Source organism: Kryptolebias marmoratus, linkage group LG12 (assembly GCF_001649575.2).
Source record: "Kryptolebias marmoratus isolate JLee-2015 linkage group LG12, ASM164957v2, whole genome shotgun sequence".
Classification (NCBI taxonomy): Eukaryota; Metazoa; Chordata; class Actinopteri; order Cyprinodontiformes; family Rivulidae; genus Kryptolebias; species Kryptolebias marmoratus.
In genome coordinates, this window is record NC_051441.1 from 11,412,306 (window position 1) to 11,435,824 (window position 23,519).

A 23,519-nucleotide genomic window follows, 5' to 3' on the forward strand; every position below is an offset into this window, starting at 1 on the left:
GGAGCCACGCCGGCGGGGCGTCGGGGTCGGAGCGCGCGGGTAGGGGCGGAGCGTGGGGGGCTTGGAACCCGTTGATAACTGCTTGCAGTTCTAGTGTTATTTTTGTGTTTTTGCAAAAACAGCAAGTAGCAGCAGCAGCTAGCTGTAGTTGCAGCGTGGGCCACTTCCTGTAGAAATGACATAATAATAAAAATAATAATAAATAATAAATTATAATTAATAATAATAAATGTACAAACTTTGCTAAAAAAATCATTTTTAAACAAGGAAATAATGACAACCATTCTCTTATTTAATGTTTTCTTACAATTACGGTCAAAAATAACATGTTCCACTAAACCCAACTTCAAAAGATCTGAACCATTCTATTACTCTTTTTTTTTTTTTTTATTATTAAACGGTGCTTATAGCTTAGGGAGGTTTTCATAAACCCCCTGAAACAATCAAAAAGCATCAGAATGCCTTTCCCCGTCGTTGGCGCTGAGCGATGGGAGCGTTGTGCTGCGTTGTGCTGTGTTGGACATTCCTCAGACTCCTGCTCTCAGTGAGAAATGTGACCGTCAGGAGGTCAGCGATGTCAAAGGGGGTTCAGGTGTTTTGTTTGGCAGCTTGAGCTTCTCACAAGTTGCCCGTCAATTTTGTTTGAAAATGACGAAACAATCTCCTATTTTGAAGCACGTGGCGGTAAGTCGGATCAAGAGTCCACTTGGTAACGTGCGGTTTCCTGACTCGCATATCCCTGGATCGGTGTCAGCGTTGTGACCTCATCACACGGCCTGGAAAGCTGTTTCTTCCCTTCATCCAAGCGTGAGCTGAGAAAGAATCATTTTTCCTAGCCCACTTCCCACAGTCTCCTGCAGCCCCCCAGCTCCCCCCCCCCATGTCAACAGTCCAACATGAAATCTGACGCTATGATTTCCATGCTGTCGTCTCTCTCTCTTCTCTTGCGTTTCTCATTATGCTTTGCACTGGCGGAGACATCTGCCTTGTTGGGACACGTCCTCCTCCACAGGGAGAGTTGTTGAAGCTGTCAGACTGGATTTCATATCTCAGACTGGAGTGAGTCGAGTTGGAACTGGTTCCATAGCTCGCTATTTGAATACAACTGGAGATAAGATATAGTCGTGTTGCGGTAGATACTGTACTATGCTGATATCTCATGCTGCATGAGAGGAAGGTATTCGTCAGTGGGCCAGATGCTGAGCAAAGAAAAACTTTAGTGTCTTTGTCATTCTGTTGTGTTGTTGGCTTCCCGTCAGCTGCATGGATTTGCACGTGCACTGCTCAACAGCTGCCCAGCGGCTGCTCGTGTGCACTCAACCACCAACCTTTGTGTTGTAGTGCAGCTCTTGTATGAATTTTTTTATTTTTATTTTTTGCAAACATCTACAAATCTTTTTATAATCTATGGCTGATATTTGAAAGGAAAACCATGGAAGTAATCCTCATTTGAGACGAGAAACATTTAAAAACTAACACATTTTCTCAAACTAAGGCTATAATAATCACATTAGGTCTCTGATAAGATTGCAGCAAGTTCAACCCCCCCGTGTGTTATCTTTGTTTCCATATAACACAAATGTGTAACAAAGGCATATCAAGTTTAAGGTGATGTGTGAACAGGATTTGAACATTCATGATATGAAGGTATTTGTCAGTGGGCCATGATATGAATGTTCTAATGTGTTAGGTCATCAAGTTCAATAAGAGCTAATGAGTGGAATAATGTCGGATCCATCCATCCATCCATTCACCTCCCCCACCCACCCCAAACTTGATGTAAACTCCATACAGGAAGGCCGGGAGGTGATCCTGCGACCTTCTTGCTGTGAGGCGACATCGAGTCAGAGATGTTTGGGTGTCTTATTTTATTTGTTGATGTATTTATTTTACCAGTTTAATGAAGTTGTGTGGAGGTGTGTGCTTGTTCTGTCTGTAGTTAAGGCTTCCTCATTGTAATTCTTTTTAAATAAATCTGTCAAAAAACAGATTTCAGGATCAGTGAGGTTAGTGCGTCGCTGCCACCTGGTCGTAATGTTGGCACGGCATTACTGCGAAAATGTCACGTAAATCATTCCAATTGATTTGAACGTTTGTGCAGTGTTTTGTTAAACCAAGCTAAGAACTGGTGGAAATCACAAAAGCAGCAATTTCTTGATTAGCTGCTTGGCTTCAAAAGCAAGTGAGCATTTGTAGGATTCAAAGGAAAATGGAGTCAAACTCAAAAAATATAAAAAATATTTTCTCTAAAGTTGATTTTCTTGGTCTTGATAACTCTGTGTAGTTAACTTTTTTTAAAACTAAGTGGTCTGTATAACCAAGCATTTGGTAATTTTGAGTGTATTTGTTTGTCCCAGGTAGACATGCATGTATCTTTTCTTGAATTCTCAGTCATCGATTCCTTACTTGCCACCTTTACGATGACCCACTCAACATGTCGAACTTCATGCCACACATGGCAATCATGCCACTGGATTCTGTATTTTAAATTTCCTGTCCAGAGGCTGAAGGCTGCTCTGATTGGTCAGCTACAGTGACCTGATCACACTTCATCCAAAAGAACGTTAGCACATCTGTAGAAACTCAGAAGTGGAGGAAATGTTGTTTTGGCCAACACGCCGTGCATAAAATAGTTAAATAACATCTACTCCTCTAAGCAGGCCTAACCTTCTGGAGCGTTTCTGTATTTGATTCCTGTTTCTGCTTTCTTTTAACGCTTCCTGCCAACTAGGTCAGCCAGCTAGTCGTCTTACAGAAATCGGTTAACCAGATTTTCCAAAGCAAACCCGAGCCTGAAAACCAAACCCAGCCGTCCACGCAGTTCCTGTGTGACTCACGGCGCATTCCATATTTTCTCCTCGAGCAGGTCAGAGGTCGTCTGCTCGCTCTGTTCGCAGTTTTCACTGCCGCCTGGAAGAAAAAAAAAAAAAAGGAAGAAGAAGCTGGCAATAAGTTTAAACCTTTGGACAGTGTGGTAACTGCAGAGTGGAAACTCGTCTGTTAATTTTTCTGTGTGTGTGGGCTTGTCTGTGCTTATTATCAAGGAGGTTCCCTGTTTTTTTTCTTCCTTTCTTGTAACTCTTTAACTCCAGTTCATCAGGGTGTTTCTGAGTGTTTGTGGGGGCGTGCAGTGCTTCCTTAATTGTGCAAAAGGAGACATCTGTCCTTGTGAGCGCAGTGAAACCTGCAGCTTGAGACATCAAACTAAGTAATGTCTGTGGATGATCACATTTCTTTTATTGCCTGTCTTTGATAATAAGGCCAACTCCCAGTTGGTGTTTTACAGTAATGCTGATTGCCTAAAAATATTTTTGTGTTCGGAGTGCCTCGTCACTGTACCCTCACAGAAAACACACGTTTTTATAGACCGAACCCAGACTGTGATCACCATGCGTATCCAGTCTACACTCATACTGCCCGCCCTGCAGCTCGACTGGAAATCTGCGCTCAATCAAGCCATCACCAGATAGGCGTATAGTTTCATGATTGAGTCGGAGTCAGGGATCAGCTTGTCGGTGAGAAGGATCCACTAGATTCAGGGGAGGAAGTAGAATTCCAGCTGTGGGTCTGCAGCAGCTGGAGGAAAACCGGACGGTGGGAGGAGATGTATCAGCCGGCATGACGGGAACAGTGAGTCTGGGAGGATAAAAGTGAAGGAAGAAGATGGGATCTGCTCAGACGGTGCAGAGGAAGTGAAGCAAGCTCAGCACGTTAGGAAGTCAAGAGAAGAATCATTGAAAGTATCATATTTGTGTACTAACTGGGTGACACAGTGGTGCAGTGGTTAGAGCTGGCGCCTCCCAGAAAGAAGGTCGCAGGATTGCTATCCGTTTACATGTTCTCCCTGTGTGCACGTGGGTTTACTCCAACAGACCAAAAACATGCATGTTATATTAATTGGTAACTCTAAAATTGTCCCTAGGGACATTTTTTTTGTCTCTTTGTGTCCCTGTGATGGACTTGCGACCTGTCCAGGGTGTCCCCTGCCTCTCACAAGTGTATTTGTCTTTTTTTTTTGTTGTTGTTGTTTTGTTTTATCTCACAATTATGATCATATTCCAAATATCTCGTATTGTTTCTGCATTTGGAGCCTAATTTGAGTGTAAACACGGATGATTTGCATCTAAATTGGTAAAATTGTTTTGTGGCCGCACATGTATTTGCATTTGTTTTTTTATTAGGATTCAGGCGTTAAGTTCTCAAAGACAGTTTTACCTAAAAGTACGTTTTATAAAATGGGCTGTGGTGAAGTTTTTGTTTCAGTTAAAGGGTAACAACCTGTAAAACAACCATAAATTAATATATAATACCTTCTGAGGGAAAAAATAAGTTTTTTCTTGTTTTAAATAAAAAAGCCAAACCATCCTGAGTTTTTTTTATTAACACACATTCCTTCCATCAGTCTGTCGGAGCTGCGTCCACATCCTCCGTGACGTTTCAATAACAAGAACAGGATGGAAACTTTTAGAGTTGGATGTGTTTGGATTTGTAGCTCTCACCTGGGTGTTGTATCTTTCTGAACAGGAACATTCATGTTTCTTTCATCCTGTTTGAAACTGTGAAACCCAACTTTTCCCATCGTTTTGTTTTCTTCTGTTTTATTTTGTTTGTTTTTTTTGTCTAATGTGGATTCTCAGATCGAGAAGCGCATGGAGCTGGTGCGGCTGGTGTCCCACAACACTCACAAGAGGCTGGTGTCCTGCCTGCAGGGTCAGCCTGGCTTGGACACGGAGAAGAGACAGGTTGAGAAACTTTAAACTGCTTCGGCCGTTTATTTCATGTTTTAAAACCCCACAATGAGGCTTCTGTCCCATATTCATAAATTAAAACGCAAAACACAGCTGTAAAAGTGTACGGAGGAGCTGATATCCTGAACACATTACATCCCGTCTTCTTATGCAACACACAGATAAGAGACACACTCAGGAGGAAAGTATTCAGGACTGGCTCTGGTCCAGCTTCTTAGCTTCAGTCCGAACAGCCATAAAACCTGTCGACACTCTGGAGAATTCAACCTCCTGCTGCTTTACCACACTTTGCAGCACCTTCCCTATCCTCCAGAAGGGGCACTGTTACTTATGTCTTTTTTTCTGTGAGTTCAGATCTCCTGTAAGCTTTATTTTCTGGTCTTGGTGCAGAAAAAGCTGCCACTGACCTCGCTGTCCCAGGCTATGCAGGAGGGAGGGACTCAGCTGGGAGACGAGAGTCTGATCGGGTGAGGCCAACATCAGCAGTGCTGTATCTGTTTGAGTTAAAAGCCATACTTCTTGAAGGAATGCATATCGCCCGCTGCCTTTCATGCCAGAGTTTTTAAGCCAACACCGTCTTGTGTTTAGAAACGACAGAACTGTAGCTGTTTTAGTCAAACCTTGAAAACAACATTCTGTGCAATCTCATGCCATATTTCACATGATCTTTGAAATTTAGTGTGGTAGTAGCTAATAATCATTCACAGTTCAAAATCTATAAAATCACCATTTATATGTACCCTCAGGCGGATTAGCTGTGACAGCCATCTTGAATTGGGTTGAGTCCAAAAAATAGTCAATTGTAGACGAACACCCAACAATTACTTTCTGCGAGTTTTGTTAAAATCCATCCAGTAGTTCATGAGATATTTTGCTAACAGACAGACAGGGTTGATGCCAACAATTAATACCAAGGTTTTAAACAAAGAAGCTGCACAGTGTGTTGTGCTCAAAGTATGTGTTGGGGACGATGCTCGGCTACTACCACACCAAAGTTTAGCTCAGTATCTGTAACACTGACAGAGCCATAGCTGTTTTTGTGTTTGCTAAGATTGCTTTGCTGTGGCGGCCATCTTGATATAGGTTGACTCTGAAAAGTAACCCCCCCAACCCACACACACACACATTTTTGCTCTGCCTTTGCCTTAGGTGGCATGCGATAATGATGTAAAAGGATTGGAGGTTATTGCTGTAACATTTCACTCACTGTGAGAAAACTAACACTGGTCATATTTGCATGTATTCCTGTGTGTGTGTGTGCAGGAAGATGATGGAGGTGTGTGGGGAGGCAGAGAACAGGTTAGCCACCGAACTGATGCAGTACGAGTTGCAGATTGAGAGAGATATTCTGGATCCCCTCAACCAGCTGGCAGAGGTAAAACGGACATCATTACTCTTTTTTTTCTACAGATTATTCAGTGTAAAAATACTGCACACAGCTGGAATGAAGTCTTTTCTTTTAAGTGTGGTTAAAAGTAGTTAGTATCTTACCTGTAGTAGACAGAAGTCTGAATGAACTCAGTTAATCGAATCAGGGATAAATTCCTACAGAAATTAGGCTAAATCCTACTTTATTTTTGTTAGCAGTTTTCAGCCACACCACAAACTAAAACATTTAAAAATGGAGCAAGTGAACGCTTTATTAGCTGATGTTAAACCGCTTCACTTGAAAGTAAAACGGTTTAGTTTGCTCCTGTGTTCCCAGCTGAACAGTATGGGTGTTACTACGTTAATTAATTGCTGAGGCCGTTGGTCGTATCAGTCCGCCCGATCAGCCCTTTGGATCGTGCTGCTCGGTGTCACTCTTGTGACAACCCAGATGACGGTGCAGGATGTTTGTGTTTTCCCAGGCGGTTCTAACAAACTGAATTCCTGGTCGCCTCCTTAGTTAACTGGGTTGCGGACGTAAGCTTTTGAGCGTTTTGACTAACTGCACTGCATTTGTTATTTTTCAATCCAGAGAAGATATTTTAGATGAATCCTCCTATGAAAGCTTACAAACACATCAATTACATCGGGTTGCTGTCTCATTTAGGTTACTATGTGTGAGATCTGATTTTTTTTTTTTTTTTTTAGGTCTATAATGTAAAACGTACAGTGAAGCTTTTTTTTTTTCTTTTAAGCTGTGTACGGCTCAAAATAAAACAAAAGGGGAACAAAATTTTACCAACATTGCAACTTCCACTTTAACATCATAAGTGAAGCTCGACCCCACCAGAAACCACCAACCTCAAACCCTCCAACCAACGGTTCTTCCTTTGTTTCTGTTTTGCTTGTTGCCCCAGAAGACAAGTCATCTTCCCTGATGTAACCACTCATTTTTACTGTTTTGTAGTTTTGAAATAAAAACTGTCAGTCCTGTGAGTTTCTGATCAGGAGGACTGATGAAGACGTTTGGTCGAGAAAATGGCTGCAAACAAAACAGATGGTCTGTGTGTAGGTTTTTAAATCCGCTCTAAAATAGCATTTTTGAATTTCAGATGTTAAAGACGACTGAAATACATTAAAAAACAGGACCCAGTTTGACAAATTTGACAAGAATTTGTCCCCCTTTTTACGAACTTGTGAAGGTTTCTGTCTGTTACAAGTAAGGTACCAACTACTGAGTGCTTTACAAAGCCTTGCTTTAAAAAAAAAATTAAAAATAAAGAAGCAAATCATCCCTTTAACTTGACTGTAAAATCTGTTTAATCCAGAGTAACAAAATGTTCTCGGAGGAAAGTTGCCTCCGGTGCTTCGGTGCATGCGTGATCATGCTTGTCCCATGATCCTCTGTTTTCTCCCACAGGTGGATATTCCTAATATATTCAAGCAGAGGAAGCAACTTGCTAAGCTAGTTCTGGACTATGACTCAGCAAAAAATAGGTTTGTTTGCATGGAGACTGAGTATAAGGATTATTAATCCAGACTTTATGATGACGTTAGTAATAGGCTTGTCCGTTATTTATATCATTCTGACTGAAAATGGTCTTGTGTTGCTGTGTAAAGGTCAAAATAAGTTTAATCTGTAAAACTGTCCAAGTGTTGAACTTGTTCTGTGGCCTCCAGGTTGCTTCAAACATCAAGATCCAGCAACCTGGCCGTGGCATCTAAAGGAGATTCACTCAAAGACGAGATGGACGAAGCTCTCAATAAAGTAGAAATATGCAAGGTGCCGTTTTAATCTTTTTTTTTTTTTTTTTACAACTTCTATTTAATGACCCGGTGTAACATCAGAATTATGCGTTCCACCTCCGCATAAAGTCAGGATCGGGTTTGACGAACAGGCCGAACAAAAGAGGCCCTGTTACAGGAATCGATCAGGCCCTTTTAATAAACCTGTGTAATTAAAGGGCAGAGCTTTGTCATCTGGAGTTCATCTCCGGCTTCATTAAGAGCTTCTTGGTAACGCAGAGCACAAAGGTAAAGGGTGCCATCGTCTCTGAGAGGGTTTGCTTTGTTCGTCCTGCAGGACCAGCTCTCTGCAGACATGTACAACTTTGCTTCAAAGGAGGGAGACTGCGCACGCTACTACATCATGGTGAGGGGCAGAAAGTTTAAAACTCCAAACATGACATCAGCTTAGCTTAAAGTTTAAAACCCTGATTCATGTCTGCTAATGTGATCTGTGGTAATATGTGTGTTTGTGTTGCAGTTATTGGAGGCCCAGGCTGAATACCACAAGAAGTCTCTGGCAGTTCTGGAAGCAGTGATTCCAACCATCCAAATGCAACAAGGTGAAGACGTGCACACAGTAAAAAAATATGTTAGTCATCATCTCATTGGCTTTGTTACACGATGGGGAAACAGATCTGATGTTTAGGTTTATCATCAGCTGTATTTTTACATGTATGCATGTAGTAGATGTTCAAGTTTGACTAAAAGTCAAAACATGTTGACATCAAAAGTCTTTCTTCAGCTTGTTTCTGAAACTTGATCGTGTTTCTTTGACCCAGATTCCTGGACGGAGATGCCAGCGTTCGGCACGGCGCTGGAGGAACACCTGAAGAAGAGCAACCGTGAGATCGCTCTGCCCCTCGAGGCGTGCGTCATGATGCTGCTGGAGACTGGCATGAAGGAGGAGGTACAGACCGACCGACAGCAGAGAAGGAGAGGAGGGAACTGCGCTAATGTAGGGCAAAGTTGAGGCTTAATGGACCAGGATCTGGACACTAATTTGTACCCACAAAACCTAAATGCTCGCCTCTGCTGGAGCTTAAAGGAGAGCAGTTTAATGAGTTCAGCTCTGTGGAAATGATGGCGTGGACAGTCTGGGAACATCTGCTGCCAAGTTGTGGTCAGCTAGTCTTTGGCCTGCGGGAATAGGAACAGTGTGTGTGTTTCTGTGGACATCTGTTGCATATTAGCATGTTCACTGTTACTCTAAATGCAGCAGCATCACTGGACTCTCTTTAGAGTGTTGTTTAAGACATTTTTATGAAGTGAAACAAAACCGTTGTGCCGTTTGTCCGTCTGGCGCTCAACCGAAATGAGACCCAACTCCTTCGGTAGCTAACAGTTCCTCTCTTGTTTCTGTTAGAGAGTTACTTCTCCTTTTCTTGTCACAAACTAGCCTCTTCAGTTTTAGGAAGTGAACCAGTGCTGGACCCAGGTGGACTCATTCTCTCTAAATGTTCCTTCAAGGGTCTCTTTCGGATCGCAGCTGGAGCTTCTAAGCTGAAAAAGCTGAAAGCGGCGCTGGACTGCTCCACCTCTCAGCTCCAGGATTTCTACTCTGACCCCCACGCCGTCGCCGGTACAACCTTCCCCCTGCAGGTCCATGAAACCATCGGATCCACGTCTCTGTCTCATTACCTTTTTTGTTGTTGTTCCTCACGCAGGAGCCCTGAAGTCTTACCTCCGGGAGCTTCCTGAACCTCTGATGACTTTTAGCCTGTACGACGAGTGGACCCAGGCCTCCAGGTGGGACGGCACAAACACACAAAAATGACTTTTAAAACTCAGCCGAAGGACACTCAGCGGCTCTGACGAGCTCTGCACAAAGAGGAAATGCTGACAGATTGCTGTGTGCACCTGTTGACACCTGTTGTTTTGTGTTTTCAGTGTGGCTGACCCTGACAAGAGGCTGCAGGCTTTATGGGTGACTTGTGACCATCTGCCAAAGGCAAACAAAACCAACTTCAGGTATGAGCAACTTTGTAGTGGAGCTTTTTTTGTGATTGGAAAAATACAAAAGAAGTCTGGGGTTTTTTTTCTACTTGACATGGCAGTTTTGAACTTTTTGAAAAATAAAATCGTAATGGAAAGTTTAAACGGTATTTTAACGTCTGATTAAGACCAAATTGTAGTTTCATTTTTACAGTCACAGGCAGGCTGGCACTTTGCTTTAACTGTTAGTCATTTTTATGGTATCTGTAATAATAGTTATAAATATGAGCAGTAAAGCAATAAATCAAAGTTGGAAACTTCTTAAAAAATAATACTACCATAAAAACAAGTCAATGACCCACTTATAAAAACAGGGTTGACACGTTTTAGTTGCAATCTTTGGGTTGCACCCAAAAGTCAGAGACAGGGTTGCAAATCCGGACTCGTGACACAATTTAAATCTTGAGAAAAGCTGCAGAAAGCACAAACTGGTCCATAAACTTCTCATTATAGCTCCTCCTGCCTCAAACACCGGAGTCTGGATCAGACAAACTGAGGGATTAAAAATGTTTTTAAAAAAGAACTTTTTTTTTTTTAAATGCCATTCTGTATCTCTAAAGGTTTGTCATTTAAATAAGTAACAGTAGACAAACAATAAACTGCTTATTTGATGGAAACGGTAACAGATTCTTATTTTTATATAGCAAAAACTCAGTTTTATTGCTGTTTATAGATGTCTGTTAACGCCAAACTCTGGAATCCCTTTAAGCTTGAATCTCAGTAGTGACAATATTTACCGAGGTTATGAAAGAAAATCAGTTTCTTGTTCTGTTTAAAGTAATATGTTAATTTTTCTTTTTTACTCGCAGGTATTTGGTGAAGTTCCTGGCTAAACTGGCTCAGGAAAGTGACGTGAACAAAATGACTCCCAGCAACATCGCCATCGTCCTCGGGCCCAACCTGCTCTGGGCGAAGACGGAGGGGTACGAAAACAACTTTTAGTTTTCATCCGAGATCAGAGCTCTGCAACCTGCGGCTCCAGGGCCACTTGTGGCTCTTTAATCTTTAGTCAAAGCTCTTTTTTTTTTTTTTTCTTCTATCTATTGTACAGCACTTTGGCTACCCCTGTGGTTATTAAAATGTGCTATATAAATAAAGTTGATTGATTTAGTCCTTCTGCAGTGGCTCTGAATATTATTATTATTCAAATCTACCACAGAAAAGGCCCGTCTTAGCAGTTTTCTTTTTTTGTCCAATCTGTTGCAAATATGCAAATAAGATGTCTGTGACAAAATGATACTAATAATATATGAAGCGAAACGTATTGGTCCAATTCTGCCAGCAGTTTGTCAGCCTCTCAGCCACTTCATTAATCCAACCTCCAGCCACACGGTGTGATCTTTGTCTGCAATGCCTTTAATTGAGCTGCAGAGAAAAACAGAAAGAGCTGTTGTGAAAACGACTCACAGATTACAAGTCAGTGAAAACGGGCTTCTGCAGAAATATGGAAAGTCACGATAACACTAACTAAGTTTTTATCAGAGGAAAGTCTTAAAGTTGAAGTAAATTCAGCTTTTATTAGAAAAAAAAAGAAGTTATCTCCAAAAACTGACCTATTTTTATGGTCACTTTTATTATTTCAAAGTGAGAGTTATTATTTTTTTCACAATAAAAGTAAGGACTCACAAAGGCCTGCATGGTTAAGTGTTTACATTTAAAAGAAAAATAAATTGTAAATGTTTATTTTTCTTTCCATGAATATGGCCTTAACATGTAAAATATCAGTAAATGTCAGCAATTTATTATAATTTTAAATTCTAAAATGAAACAAACAAGACTTTTATTTGGAATTAAATGTTTTGATTGTAAAGACTGCAGACCCCTTGACTGATTATCCTAACTGTATGACTTTGGTTGTACACAGGACGCTGGCTGAGATGGCTGCAGCGACGTCTGTTCATGTAGTGGCCATCATCGAACCTATTATCCAACATGCTGATTGGTTCTTCCCTGGCGGTAAAACAGCTTCCTGTTAAATTTGGGAAAAAAGACAAATATGTGGGAGATTGTCATCCCGGCTAACTTCACCGTCTCCTCTTCCCTCCAGAGTTGGACTTCAACGTTTCAGGCATGTTTTCCTTGCCCAGCCACCCGTCGACCCCCGACCTGGATTCCAGCCTGGACAGGAAACGCCCCGGCAGCATGGGGCAGGACGGGGACAGTCACGCCCCGCGTAAAGACAGGTACCTGTCTCGTCCCAACCTCAGCCTCAGCCTGACCCGCCCCAAGACACCGAACAGGCAGGAGTCGCGGGGCCCGGTGGTGTCGGCCCTTTATGTAGTGGCCGACGAGTCCATCACGGTCACTGAGACCCCCACTGAAGATCTGCCCAGTCCAGACTTCAAAGCTGTGCTCTAGTCTGTCGGTCTGGTGTAACGTCTTTTTGTTTAGTTGCCGAGATGTGAAAAAGGGATGTTTTCTGTTGTTTGTGCACTACATTTCTGTTCTGTTTGGGTAATTTCATTACGAGCTAATCATTGATGGTTTACTTAAGGTTGGTACAAACTCTATGAAGCGATGTTTCTCTTTAACCCACTTTTATTGTTGTTTTTATTATTATTTTCTTGTGTTGTGTACTCTTGTGTTTATCTTTTCAAATTTTCAATTAAAGCTTAGGTCTCTCTGTAGGTTGCTGGTTTTATGTTTTTGTCTGGGCTTCCTGTGTTGCATTTTGTTTCTCTGGTGTGGCGTTGCAGTCCAAAGATGTTTTTTGTTTTGTTTTTTTTGTCTCGAGGGTGACTGTCATGTGGTTTTACGTCATCTTCGGGTTCTTTTTTTCTGGGCTGGTTTCACTGCTGTCAGGAAGTGCTGTCTCTTTCTTTCTCTCTCTCTCTCTCTGTGTCTCGCCTCGTTTCTCGCCATCTCTTTCGGTCTCCTGTGTCTGATGGTTTGCCCTCCTGAACTCTCTCCCCTCTCCTCCTCCTCCTCCTCCCCCTCCTTCATAGCCCCGTTAACAAACATCCGGAGCCCACTCCGCGCAGAGCCGGCACCGTAAATAGAAAACAGGCACAACTAACCTCACCCACCTTCCAACCCGCGCTGGCCTCTCTGGAAAGCGGGGGTCCTTCCCTGCAGCCTGAGCCGCAGCCCCAGGTTCTGCCCCCGGCTGCAGAGCCTGGCCCGAGCGGCGCTGGTGGTGGTGGTGATGCTCAGGGGGGTGGGGTGCAGGCAGCCACAGTGCAGCCTCATGTTGTAACACAGCTCAGCGCAGAGGAGAGCAGGTAAGGAGCGAGCTGAAGTAGCCACAGTATTCCACCGTCCGCTCGCAGCCAATCAACCGATCCGGAGCCCCGCCCACCTTTTTTTATGTCTGTGTTTGATTAGTAAACTGTAAATTTAATCTAAAAATCTAAATCTTGAGAATAAAAATCTCTTTAATGCCCACCTTTTAATTTGGCTTCACTAATTCAGAATGGAATGAGAATCTTTTGTTGCCGCTCTTTTTGCTCTCCGCTCTGCTTGTGATGATGATGATGATGATCTGAGCTCAGTCTAATCTTGAAAATGTCCGTCCTTTCCTCCTGCTTATCGGCACGCTTAACTGGGTGTTTGACCACTTCGTGGACTTTTTGATTTTTGCATGCAACACATTGCTGAAACTGTTTCGCATCATTTGCATCTTGTTCCCTAATCTTGTTCTTTTTCATGAAGTGTTATTTTTGATCTGATCTTTGGATTTTAATCATCTTTTGAACAGAAATTGTTTGTTTTTATAAATTCTGCATGAGTTTTTGCATCCGTGCACAGTTGTTCATTAAATGTGAACGATGAATGAATGCGGTAGTTTAACGTTTAGGCCTGTTGTTTTCCCACAGCCCAGCCCGGGAGAAGATGTCCACCCCCCCTCCACAGAGGAATGGTTTAATCCACCTCACACCTGGAACCCAACCCTCTCCAGGTGGGTCAAGAGGACCAAGTCCACATTTGGGTCGCAGAGGTGAGGAAAAGTGTGCATTAATATCATATCGCCTCAGTTTGGCTCGTTCAAAAAGCCATCTGTAACAGTTAAGATATTAACTGTTCAAAACTTACACCAGGGGTCTCCAACCCTGGTCCTTGAAGGCCACAATCCTGCATGTGTTACATGTTTCCCTGCTCCAACACACCTGATTCAGTGGTTTAATCACCTCTTCATGTTCTGCAGAAGCCTGTTAATCACCCATCGATTCAAATCAGGTGTGTTGGAGCAGAGAAACAAGTAAAACCTGCAGGATGGTGGCCCTCGAGGACCAGGATTGGATACCACTGCTTACACAGAACCCCAGTTCAAGAACTCTGAACTATCCCTTTATATTCTGCTTTAAAAAGGTACCAAGAAGCAGGCGCCAGCTCCCCCCAAACAGCCCAGCCCCTTCGCCTCCCAGTCCAGTAACACCCTGACGCCCGGCTCGCCCAGCCACCCGCCCGTCACGCCTCGCCGTCACTCCAGCAGAGAGCAGATCCAAGCCCCAAGCCACCCGCCGCCGCAGCCTCCTCCCGCCCACCAGGCTCAGGGGGAGCCAGAGCCGTCGCCTCCCAGCACTCCTACCCCTCCTGGCACGCCAAGCCCCGACAGCTCCCACTCCAACTCGGTCCACTCGTATCCCTCTGGGTCTCTGCCTCGCCCCTCCAGGCCCGCTCCGAAACCACGGGTGCGACCCAACTTTCCGCCGCCGCCCCCGCAGCCTGCAGCGAGTGACAACGGTAACGGGATCTGCAGCTCTGCATCAAAGATTATAACAGGTAAGTCTTTGAATAGGTTTATGGCCGTTTGTTGACTAAATAGTAGTAAACAAAAGTTATTATTATAGAATAATTTCACAATAATGTTCATAATATTCATTGCAAATGTTTAGTAATTTAGTAGAAAAATTATCTTCCTGCAAAAAATGCAATCTGAGTGCTGAATGAATTTGTTGAAGAAGCTAAAACAAAGTTAAAGTTAAAACGAGCAAAACGGCTAAAAGCTAAAAATAGCAAAACCGTAAAAGTTATCAAAACAGTGGTTAAATGCTAAATGTAGTAAAACAAAGCTAACGGGAGCATAAGAAGACAAAACTAGAGCACGTATACTGAGGCAGATTTAAAAGAGAACCATGTTTTTGAAGGAATTAAGATCTCAGTGTATTTGTATGGAACATTTTATTTTAAATAAAGGTAAATATTTAGATAAGTATAAAAGTTCCAAAAACTAAAGTCACAGCGCACTATTTGTCGATTGAGCTTATCGTTTTTAAATATGAATGGTTAAAATAGCACAAAGTTTGCAGAAACTGTTTGATTGAAAAAAAAATGTACAGAAGAAGCTCTAAACAGGAAAACAGCGACCTTTGACTCAGCTTTCATACAATAACGATACAAAGAATGCTTCCTCAAATGAGTAAGCTGCATTCACAAATTTCAGAGATTACTGATTATACAAATCGGTTTTTGAAAGCATTTCTTATCAAAGTATTTTTCAGCTGAAGCGACGGTGAAGAATCCATCAGCTCTGATTTCTTTACGAAGGCATTTCATTGGCTGAAATGACTTTCCTGCTCATCTGCTGACACGGTTCTTAGCTTCCTCTCAGGGGATCGCTGTGTTAATTTAGACCTCGGGGCTTCTGGTTTCGCTGTCTGGATTTGTGTCGAACACTAAAGTGGAACTGTGGTGATGTGAAGCATGACAGGAAATGTGTAAATGTTACAGATGTCTGAGCTGCCGGCCTGCCTATAAGATGAGCTTTGCACGGCAGGTAATGGTAAGGTTCTAACTGGCTGCTGCTGCTGGCTTGTTTTTGTGCATCTGTATGTGTAGGGTTAACACGTAGTGCTTGTTTTACTGTCTTATTTTACACCCATACCATGCATAGTGTCTGAATGCATGTCTTTGTGCTTTTCCGTCTCGTAACACGCTTGTTTTTAGTGCTCAGGCTGACGGCTTTTGGTTGCTAACAGTTTGCTGTGAAAACTAACATGCCTTTTACTTTTGTGTGTGTGCATTCTCTTGCACAGATCTGTGCAGAAAATGTGTTGCATTTACAGATTAACACACCAAGGAAACTCCTAAATAACCCCAAAGAACATGTTAACTATTTCATACTGTTAAGCCGTATTCAGAAGATTTACAACTGAGTCCTTGGTGTCTTATAATGGTGGTGTATGTTTTTTTTTTTGCAGTGTGTGCAGCTCTTCTTGGGGTTCATTGTTGATTTGTTTAGTAACTGTTCTCTCTAACTGTCCTGTGCAGATGGAGGCCTGGTACTTAAGGGGATTGGAAAAGCTTTCATCCCTCAGGTGATCGAGGATCAACAGGAAAAGGGCTCTGCTGGTCACGAGCCCGTCCTGCCCCTACAGCTTCACATCGAGACGGATCACACTGCTCTGTAAGACGGGCTCCGTCTGTCCACTTTTTTATTGTTTGGCATTGGATATTAAACAGGTAACCCACGAGCGCTCACCTCACCGACGTGTTGCCTTTTTACCTGCTATAGTGACTCAGAACAGAAGCTGTGTTTCACAGTGATGACTTAAACCACCACTTTCCATATGAGACATCATGTCTTCTTGTTTCAAGTACTGCTGGAGATTTAAAGCTTGGACTGCTGGAAAACTTTCACCATCTTCAATCGTTTCCTGCTTTTTAAAACATTTTTTTATTGTTTTGAAAGGATTCAGTGATAAACTGTTTTACCACATTGAGCCTTTAATTTTGTATATTTACTGCAGCACAGATGTGTGAAGATTTTATCCAGCCTTTTATTTATCTGATTTTCCGCCGACTAAATGTGACGTTCAGGGCTGTCAACCTGTGCAGGAGCAAACTAAGGACCAAAGAAACTTCAGTTCGGATTCAGAGCTTTTTAGCACACCTTAAAGGTTGCTAATGACCAAAAACCTTTGGCAAGAGTGCAATATGTTAAAACATGCAGTTTTGCTCCATCGATGTCCTTCTCACAGTGTTTGTCAGGTTTATATTTTGTAATCCAGCAGGATGGGTTTTGATCGTTTTTTCTTGGTTTTTATTTGATGTCCACTGAGCTGATTTAGAAACTGAAAATAGTATTTGATGCTCAAAGATTTGCTTTTGTTCCTTAAAAGGGATGTATTTGTTTTTCTTTTCTGTAACTAATTATACCAACTATGGCCAAATAAAATCAATTTTGAGGTTGTTTTTTTCCTTCACATTTGCCTTTTTACTTGGTGATTCTTTGAACATAATTCCTCCTCACTGTTTATTTTTTTAGCAGAATAGTGACTTTTATTGTCTGATTGTATCAGAATAGGTACATTTGTCTATTTTTAAATATAAGACAAAAAATAACAGTTAAATTTCATACAAGACTACAATTTAGATGCATTTTAAAACTTATTTTAAGCTATAAACAAGAAATTAAAACAAAATCTATACAAAACCTTTCCAGCAGCCCACATGTATGTATGGAGCACTGCCATCAGGCCCAGTAGCCGATGATAAAGGCTGTTACAGAAAGGCAAATGATAAGGTTGACGTTTACGACGAGTCGGAGGCGTGGCTTCTCTTCCAGAGTACAGATCGTTGGCTCAGGTGCAGGAGGAGGACTGTCGCCTCCCTCCCTCCGTCGCTCCATCCCACACAGCCAGTAGAGGACAGACATAAACCTGGACTGAGTTCGGACGCTGGAAATGGACGAGTCTGCAGAGTTTATGGAGAAAGAAGTCGGTTTCATCTGCACATTCTGACAAATGACCAACAGGGAAAAGGTTTGAAGAGAGGCAGCAGATCACCAACCTGTTCTGCGACGACACGCTTGTCCGTCGATGCTTTCAGGTTGTCTTTCGACGCTCTGCTCCACTGAGAACACCTGCTCTTTAGGCTTCACAGGGTCAAATCTTGTGTACCACGTCAGGCGACTTAACTGTAAAAAAAAAAACAAAAAAAAATACAAGAATAAATTAATTATCTAACAGTCCTTGAAGGAATGCATAACCTTTCACCCTTCGGCTGCAGGTGAAAAAAATAAAAAGTGCCACACCCACAGCATAAATACACTGTAGTCTCCTTGCCCCCTAGTGGCACTGAATAGTTGCAGCTGAAGGCCCTGTGATTATAATCTAATTAAACCAGCTGATAAAAGAGATTAGAGTACATGGAGGAGGATGACTCGCTGTGGTGACCCCTGAAAACGGAACAGCTGAAAGAAAAAGAAGAAGGCTTCACCTGTTCTGGAGTCGGCTCTTCAGTAGCCAGGCTCACTCCAACCACCACGACCAGGGTGATGAAGGACAGTAAGATGGAGAAGTACAGGTAATGGACGTATTTCAGCACGCCGGGCCTGCGGTCCTCTTCGTAACACAGAGGAGCGGGGTAGATGAAGTCCAACAACATGCGTATACAGCCCACAGTGAGGCCGATGGCGAGGCCCCAGAATGCACCCTGCACGGCAGAAAATCCAAATGGAAAAGCATCACGTCTGAACCCTAAAGAGAAGTAAGCAGTCAGCCTCTCGTTACCTTCTCGTTGGTCCTCTTCCAGAAGCAGCCCATGAGGAAGATGATACTGACGGGCGGCTGCAGGTAGGTGCTGATGGACTGGATGTAGATGAAGAGCTGGCCACCCTGGCTGGCCTGGACAACAGGAATCCACAGCACGGACACCACCACCAACACGAGCACAAACACCCTACAGTGATTTCAACATTTTACCATTAAAATCCATCCAATGCTGAACTACACTGCTGGGGAAAACTGGAAAATTTCCTAAATATCAGCAGCCCTTTACAGGTAAAGAGACGGCTTTTGCAAAGGTTAGGAAGTCCCTTATTTTTATTTTTTGTCCATGTGTGGTCACAAACCTGCCCACAATCATGAGCTCCCATTCAGACGCACGAGATCGGAAACTCTTCCATAAATCCATGGTGAAAATGGTGCTGGCGCTGTTGAAGATGGAGGTCAGAGACGACATGAGAGCAGCGATCATCACAGCCATCATCAGCCCCCTCAGTCCTGGAGGGAACGACAAGACTCGTACTGAGAAGGCCGTCTGTGTCGGGGGGGGGAGAACGCAGAAGAGGAGAAGTTTCTGACCTGCAGGCAGCAGCTCCATGACCAGTTTGGCGTAGGCGATATCTGAGCAGCCCACTGAGTTTCCACAGATCTGCTGACAGAGCTCGGGGTCTGCACACGCCACTTCATCTGCGCACAATTTCATACAGCAAAAACACGTCAGTTTCATAAAAAGATCTGCAACACGAGTCTGAAAGGACAACTGAAATGAATATCCTGTGAACCTGTGTAGAGAATCCTGCTGATCATGCCGGGCAGCATGATGGCAAAGAAAGGCAGAACTTTCAGGTAGGCAGCCAGGAGGGAGCCGCCCTTCGCGTGGGTCAGAGTCTTGGCAGCCAGAGAGCGCTGAACAATCACCTGCGGAGAATCCCGACCACAGCTGACTCTCAGACTTTTAGTTAATGAGTAACAGAGATTCACAGAGACGGTTCGCTGATTGGGAATCAGAACAGAAATAGGAATCTTGGAACTTATTGTTATCACTTCACTGATAAGATAGTAAATCAGTAAAACTGAGGTTGGACTTGTCAAATGGAAAATTTCTGAACAAGCAAAATGTGCCATGATAGAAGTTTTCAAGATGAACTCTTTCTGTTTAAGCTCAGATTTACAGAATATACGATAAACAAAAGGTGAACTAAAAAGTTCCTTTATCATGGATTTGTTTTAAATTGTGTCTCTTATTTTTATGTATATTAACTAAAGAAATAAAGTTAAACATTAACAAACAAAAAAAAATACATGAAAAATCCCTGCTCAGAAAACAAGTTATTAAAATCATTTGTATTACTGTAAAAAAATGCTGAAGTTTTTAACTACTTCTTTATAACTGTTTGCAAGTTTAGAACTGTTCTTATTATTTTTTTAATTGCTTACTGTATTCCTGTTAGTGTTCTTATTTTTTCATAATTATGTTGCATATACGTTATAAATAGTATAAGCTTCCTGAGCCTTTTCCCTCTACCTGCACCATACTTTTTATTATCTTTTGTTTTGTCTTTTTTTATTGCCTTGTACAGAATAAATTCAGTTTAAAATAGGAGTAAAAAGTACCTGATCAGAGCACCAGTACCACATGGAGGGGACAGACATGCCGATGAGGACACCAGGCCAAGGCAGGTCAGAGTTCACCGGGTCTCTGAAGATGTGGAAGGCGTCATCTCGGGGGATGCCGCAGGTTGAGTTGGGCACACGGATCGTGGGAATGGCGCTGGCGTATCCCTGCATCAGAACGTTCCAGCCTCCAACCTCTGCGAAACCTGGACAGGGGAAAGATGTCGTGGGGACATAAAAAGCGATGGAGGAGGTGATGGGAGGGCGTGTCCATGCAGGGACTTACTGAAGCCCATGAGGATGAGCGCTCCTGCCAGCATGATGGCAGTTTGAGCTGCGTCGGTGTAGATAACCGCAGCCAGACCACCTGCAACACAACATGCAACACACAAAGTCATTTACACAGCTGATAAAACACAGGAGTGATGCTTATGACTCTTAGAGCTTTTACAGGGTGTAAGCCATTAGTTTTAAAATGGTGACAAAAAGGTCAGTGACCTGCTACAGTGTAAAGAGCAGTCACTGATAGCAGCAGCACCACAGCCAGGTAAATATTCAATTTTAATGCAATCTGAATGAACACTGCACCTGCATACATGTCCACCTGCACAAAACACAACGGAACAGGGCTTATTTCACAGTCCAGGCAACGATAAAAGTCAAAAGATCCCAAATATGTACTAAACACTATAATTTATACCTTCTTAATCCATAAATCATTAAATTATTCTTGTGAGTGTGTGTCATACCGATATTTTTGTAAAGATGTAAATAAATAAGGACAGGACGGCTATAAATAACTGTGTTCTTCTTCCACCAAAGCGCCTCTGCAAATACTCTGGCATGGTCGTCACCTGTGGAGGAATGATGGCTTTATTTAAACAAGAAGTGCACTTGTGTGTGTGTGTGGGGGGGTGTGTAAATAACTCACCCCTGAAGAAATATAAATCGGCAGGAAGAGCCACCCCAGGAGCAAAATCATAAACATTCCCTGGTTTTCAACATAAAGCAACACGTTAAAACTATTTTTTAATTTTTTCTTTTTTTAAATAACACATTTTAGTGTTTTTTATTAGATTTAAATTCTCTCTCTTACGTTCCATTCATACGCAATTGCCCCAATTCCTGCTGCAGCTCCAGATCCGGCCAGTCCGATGAAATGCCCACTGCCAATGTTACTGGCAAACAGAGAAGCCCCCACCTAAATGTAGATTAATTACATTAATTATTATAATTAATGTGGCTTTTAGTCTGTGCGACAACAATTAAATCCTGAAATTATAATATAGTCATGAAATCAGAAATTAGTGGATTTTTGAACATAGAGATGTTTGACTCACTGGCCACCAGGTCATACTCTTCCCAGCTAAGAAGTATCCATCCACAGTGCTGCGCTTCGTCCTCCACATAGACTAAGAAAATAATAGGAAATGTTAGGAAACATAAGAATACAAGTTATTTAAAGCAGCTGCATAAAAAGTTTGTTAACACTTGTTGTGTAATTATTTTTTTAGTGGCTCTGCTGGTGCTATTTGTTGGTAAAAACACGTTCATCCAAACTCATCCTGGTTTGTTCTCATCAGAACACAGCCTGCTTTTATTTTAAATTTCACAGGTTTGTGAGTTTTAGGACACAACTTGCTAAATCAACGGTTTCAAGTCCTTTAGCTGCTGCTTCGTAGCTTCAGATATCTTTCTGATATTCATGGCAATCAGTTTTTTTTTGGCCAGAAATCAAACAATCAGCTTCTTTTCATGCAGTAAAACCACATCTCTCTGCTTTATTTGGATCACGTGAAAACTGTAAAAGAAGCGCAATGAAAGTCTCATTTGTGTTTTATTGTTTTTCAGGAGATAAATTAAAGTCTGTAGTAGATGATGATATCTGATGTACATTTTGAGTCACTGACAGTTGTTATGAAGTAACAACGTAAAGATGTTTGGTTGTTTTACATTCATTTTTGATCATAATTTCAATTTTACACTAATGATCCAAGAGCAGCAGGAACTTGAACATTAGGAAAATCACTCAGTCAGTTCTAAATAATAAATAAAAGCTATTGAGCAAACCCTAATTTCCTGCATCGCACCTGAATAATTTACAATTTATCTTCCTTTTGCATCAATACTATTAAGTTGTTGCTCACTTCTCTCAGCTTTTGCGCTTCTTTTTTTGTACTGAACAGAATTTTTTTTCTTTAAAGCTATTTGTTCATGCAGCCTGGGTGAGAAAACTCGGACTGATTCAGGAAAGTAGTTGTAGGTGGGTGGAAATTAGTGGGAAAAGTAGAAATAAATCCTGATAGAGACAGCTTGATTTAGTGTGATACCTCTGCCTCTCTGATAACACAGAGATAAAAAGACAAAGATGGACTGATATATATGTATTTATATATATTTATGTTTGACCCAACTCTCAGATTACGGTGACACAAAGGTTGAATTAAGGAATAAAAAGCTTATTGATAAACCTATAATATTGCTCTTCTTACCCAGAATCCCACAGCCAGCACTAGTAGAAAGTAGACCACGAGCACCACTATATCCACTGTGCCCAGAGCGCTGCTCCCCAGAGACGGCACCTGAGTTGGGGGCATACTGCTTGTTGCTCGTTCAAAAGTCATCTGGAAACCAATAAATAAAAATAAAATGTCTTGTCTTGAGATTCATAATACAGAAAAGTCTTCCTGAGCTGATCCACAAACGGTTGATTTCCATAAAACCTTCCCAAATGTTTAGGAATTACCAGCATTTATTGATTATGAAAGCTACTGAGTGCACCTTAAGTTAGTAAAAAATAGTAAATCAATGGCTTCTCTACATACATCACTGTTTATCATCACATCGCGTGACCACATATAGAACATTTAGTTCACATATAATGACCTGAAGGGCACATTTCTTGTCAATTAAAGCCAAAAAAGTGCAAAATATCAACTTCACTCAAATCTGAACACGACAGTAATAACAGTAACAGCTCCAGCTCAACTATCTTTAGTGCAAATTAATCTAAAAACAAACTCACCTTTCATTAAACCTTCAGTGCACCGCTCCACCTGCCTTGAGCCGTGTCTTCTCGCCCAAACAAAATCAGCATGTCACTAATTACACAAAGGCAGTCCCAGGAAACCTCGTTGTCCGCAGAGCAGGAGATCAAACTCCACTTCCACTGCGTCCAATACAAGGTTTGGTTAAAATGTAAGAGATTTATGACACCTCGCGGGGAGGTGTTGGAACGAAACGTGTTCTCTTTCATTAGAACATAACTAAATGAACACTGAATGAGGGTTAAAAAAAGATCCAAATCACTCAGGAGGTTTCAGGCAGTGATCGGACCAAAAGTTAAAGCAGCGTAACGGGAACGCATGTGTGTGTGTTCACCCTGTGCAGGACAAGAACATACAATCCGGACTTATCTCATCAAGACACTTAAATCATCCTCTGCAGGGAGAAAGATAAACTGGTTGTAAAGGAATATAAAAGTATTCACACTATAAAAAAGTCGGAGAAAATGAAGTGCATCAATTCCATTCATAATACCCAAGTATATTTCCTTTGGTGC

General features: G+C 42.1%; 2 protein-coding genes across 5 annotated transcripts in view; one reads left to right on the top strand and one right to left on the bottom strand.

The window, feature by feature from the left end:
• arhgap17b (Rho GTPase activating protein 17b) overlaps window positions 1-17,030 on the top strand; it is a 26,182-nt gene extending 9,152 nt beyond the window's left edge. The window contains exons 3-21 of one of the 4 annotated variants that reach the window (XM_017421828.3): window positions 4,638-4,742; window positions 5,139-5,215; window positions 6,012-6,123; window positions 7,537-7,613; window positions 7,797-7,899; window positions 8,200-8,268; window positions 8,383-8,464; window positions 8,684-8,811; window positions 9,372-9,483; window positions 9,569-9,650; window positions 9,792-9,872; window positions 10,706-10,819; window positions 11,761-11,852; window positions 11,944-12,079; window positions 12,842-13,117; window positions 13,712-13,833; window positions 14,205-14,618; window positions 15,567-15,618; window positions 16,107-16,244. In XM_017421828.3, the coding sequence (XP_017277317.1) occupies window positions 4,638-4,742; window positions 5,139-5,215; window positions 6,012-6,123; window positions 7,537-7,613; window positions 7,797-7,899; window positions 8,200-8,268; window positions 8,383-8,464; window positions 8,684-8,811; window positions 9,372-9,483; window positions 9,569-9,650; window positions 9,792-9,872; window positions 10,706-10,819; window positions 11,761-11,852; window positions 11,944-12,079; window positions 12,842-13,117; window positions 13,712-13,833; window positions 14,205-14,618; window positions 15,567-15,574 (2,190 nt within the window). In that variant the 3' untranslated portion in view covers window positions 15,575-15,618; window positions 16,107-16,244. Of the gene's footprint in view, window positions 1-4,637; window positions 4,743-5,138; window positions 5,216-6,011; window positions 6,124-7,536; window positions 7,614-7,796; window positions 7,900-8,199; window positions 8,269-8,382; window positions 8,465-8,683; window positions 8,812-9,371; window positions 9,484-9,568; window positions 9,651-9,791; window positions 9,873-10,705; window positions 10,820-11,760; window positions 11,853-11,943; window positions 12,080-12,841; window positions 13,118-13,711; window positions 13,834-14,204; window positions 14,619-15,566; window positions 15,619-16,106 lie in introns of all 4 variants that reach the window. The other 3 variants (XM_017421829.3, XM_017421826.3, XM_017421830.3) reach the window with 3 other exon arrangements.
• On the bottom strand, window positions 16,596-23,247 carry slc5a11 (solute carrier family 5 member 11). Its single transcript, XM_017421841.3, has 16 exons — window positions 22,983-23,247; window positions 22,450-22,581; window positions 21,298-21,369; window positions 21,054-21,158; window positions 20,889-20,948; window positions 20,707-20,811; window positions 20,456-20,561; window positions 20,244-20,324; window positions 19,958-20,163; window positions 19,126-19,261; window positions 18,923-19,030; window positions 18,691-18,841; window positions 18,350-18,518; window positions 18,057-18,272; window positions 17,628-17,754; window positions 16,596-17,531 (listed from the first exon to the last, which is right to left on the bottom strand). The coding sequence occupies exons 2-16, from the start codon at window positions 22,579-22,581 to the stop codon at window positions 17,311-17,313; spliced, it is 1,995 nt and encodes a 664-aa protein (XP_017277330.1). The 5' UTR covers window positions 22,983-23,247; the 3' UTR covers window positions 16,596-17,310.
• Window positions 23,248-23,519: the final 272 nt, after the last annotated feature.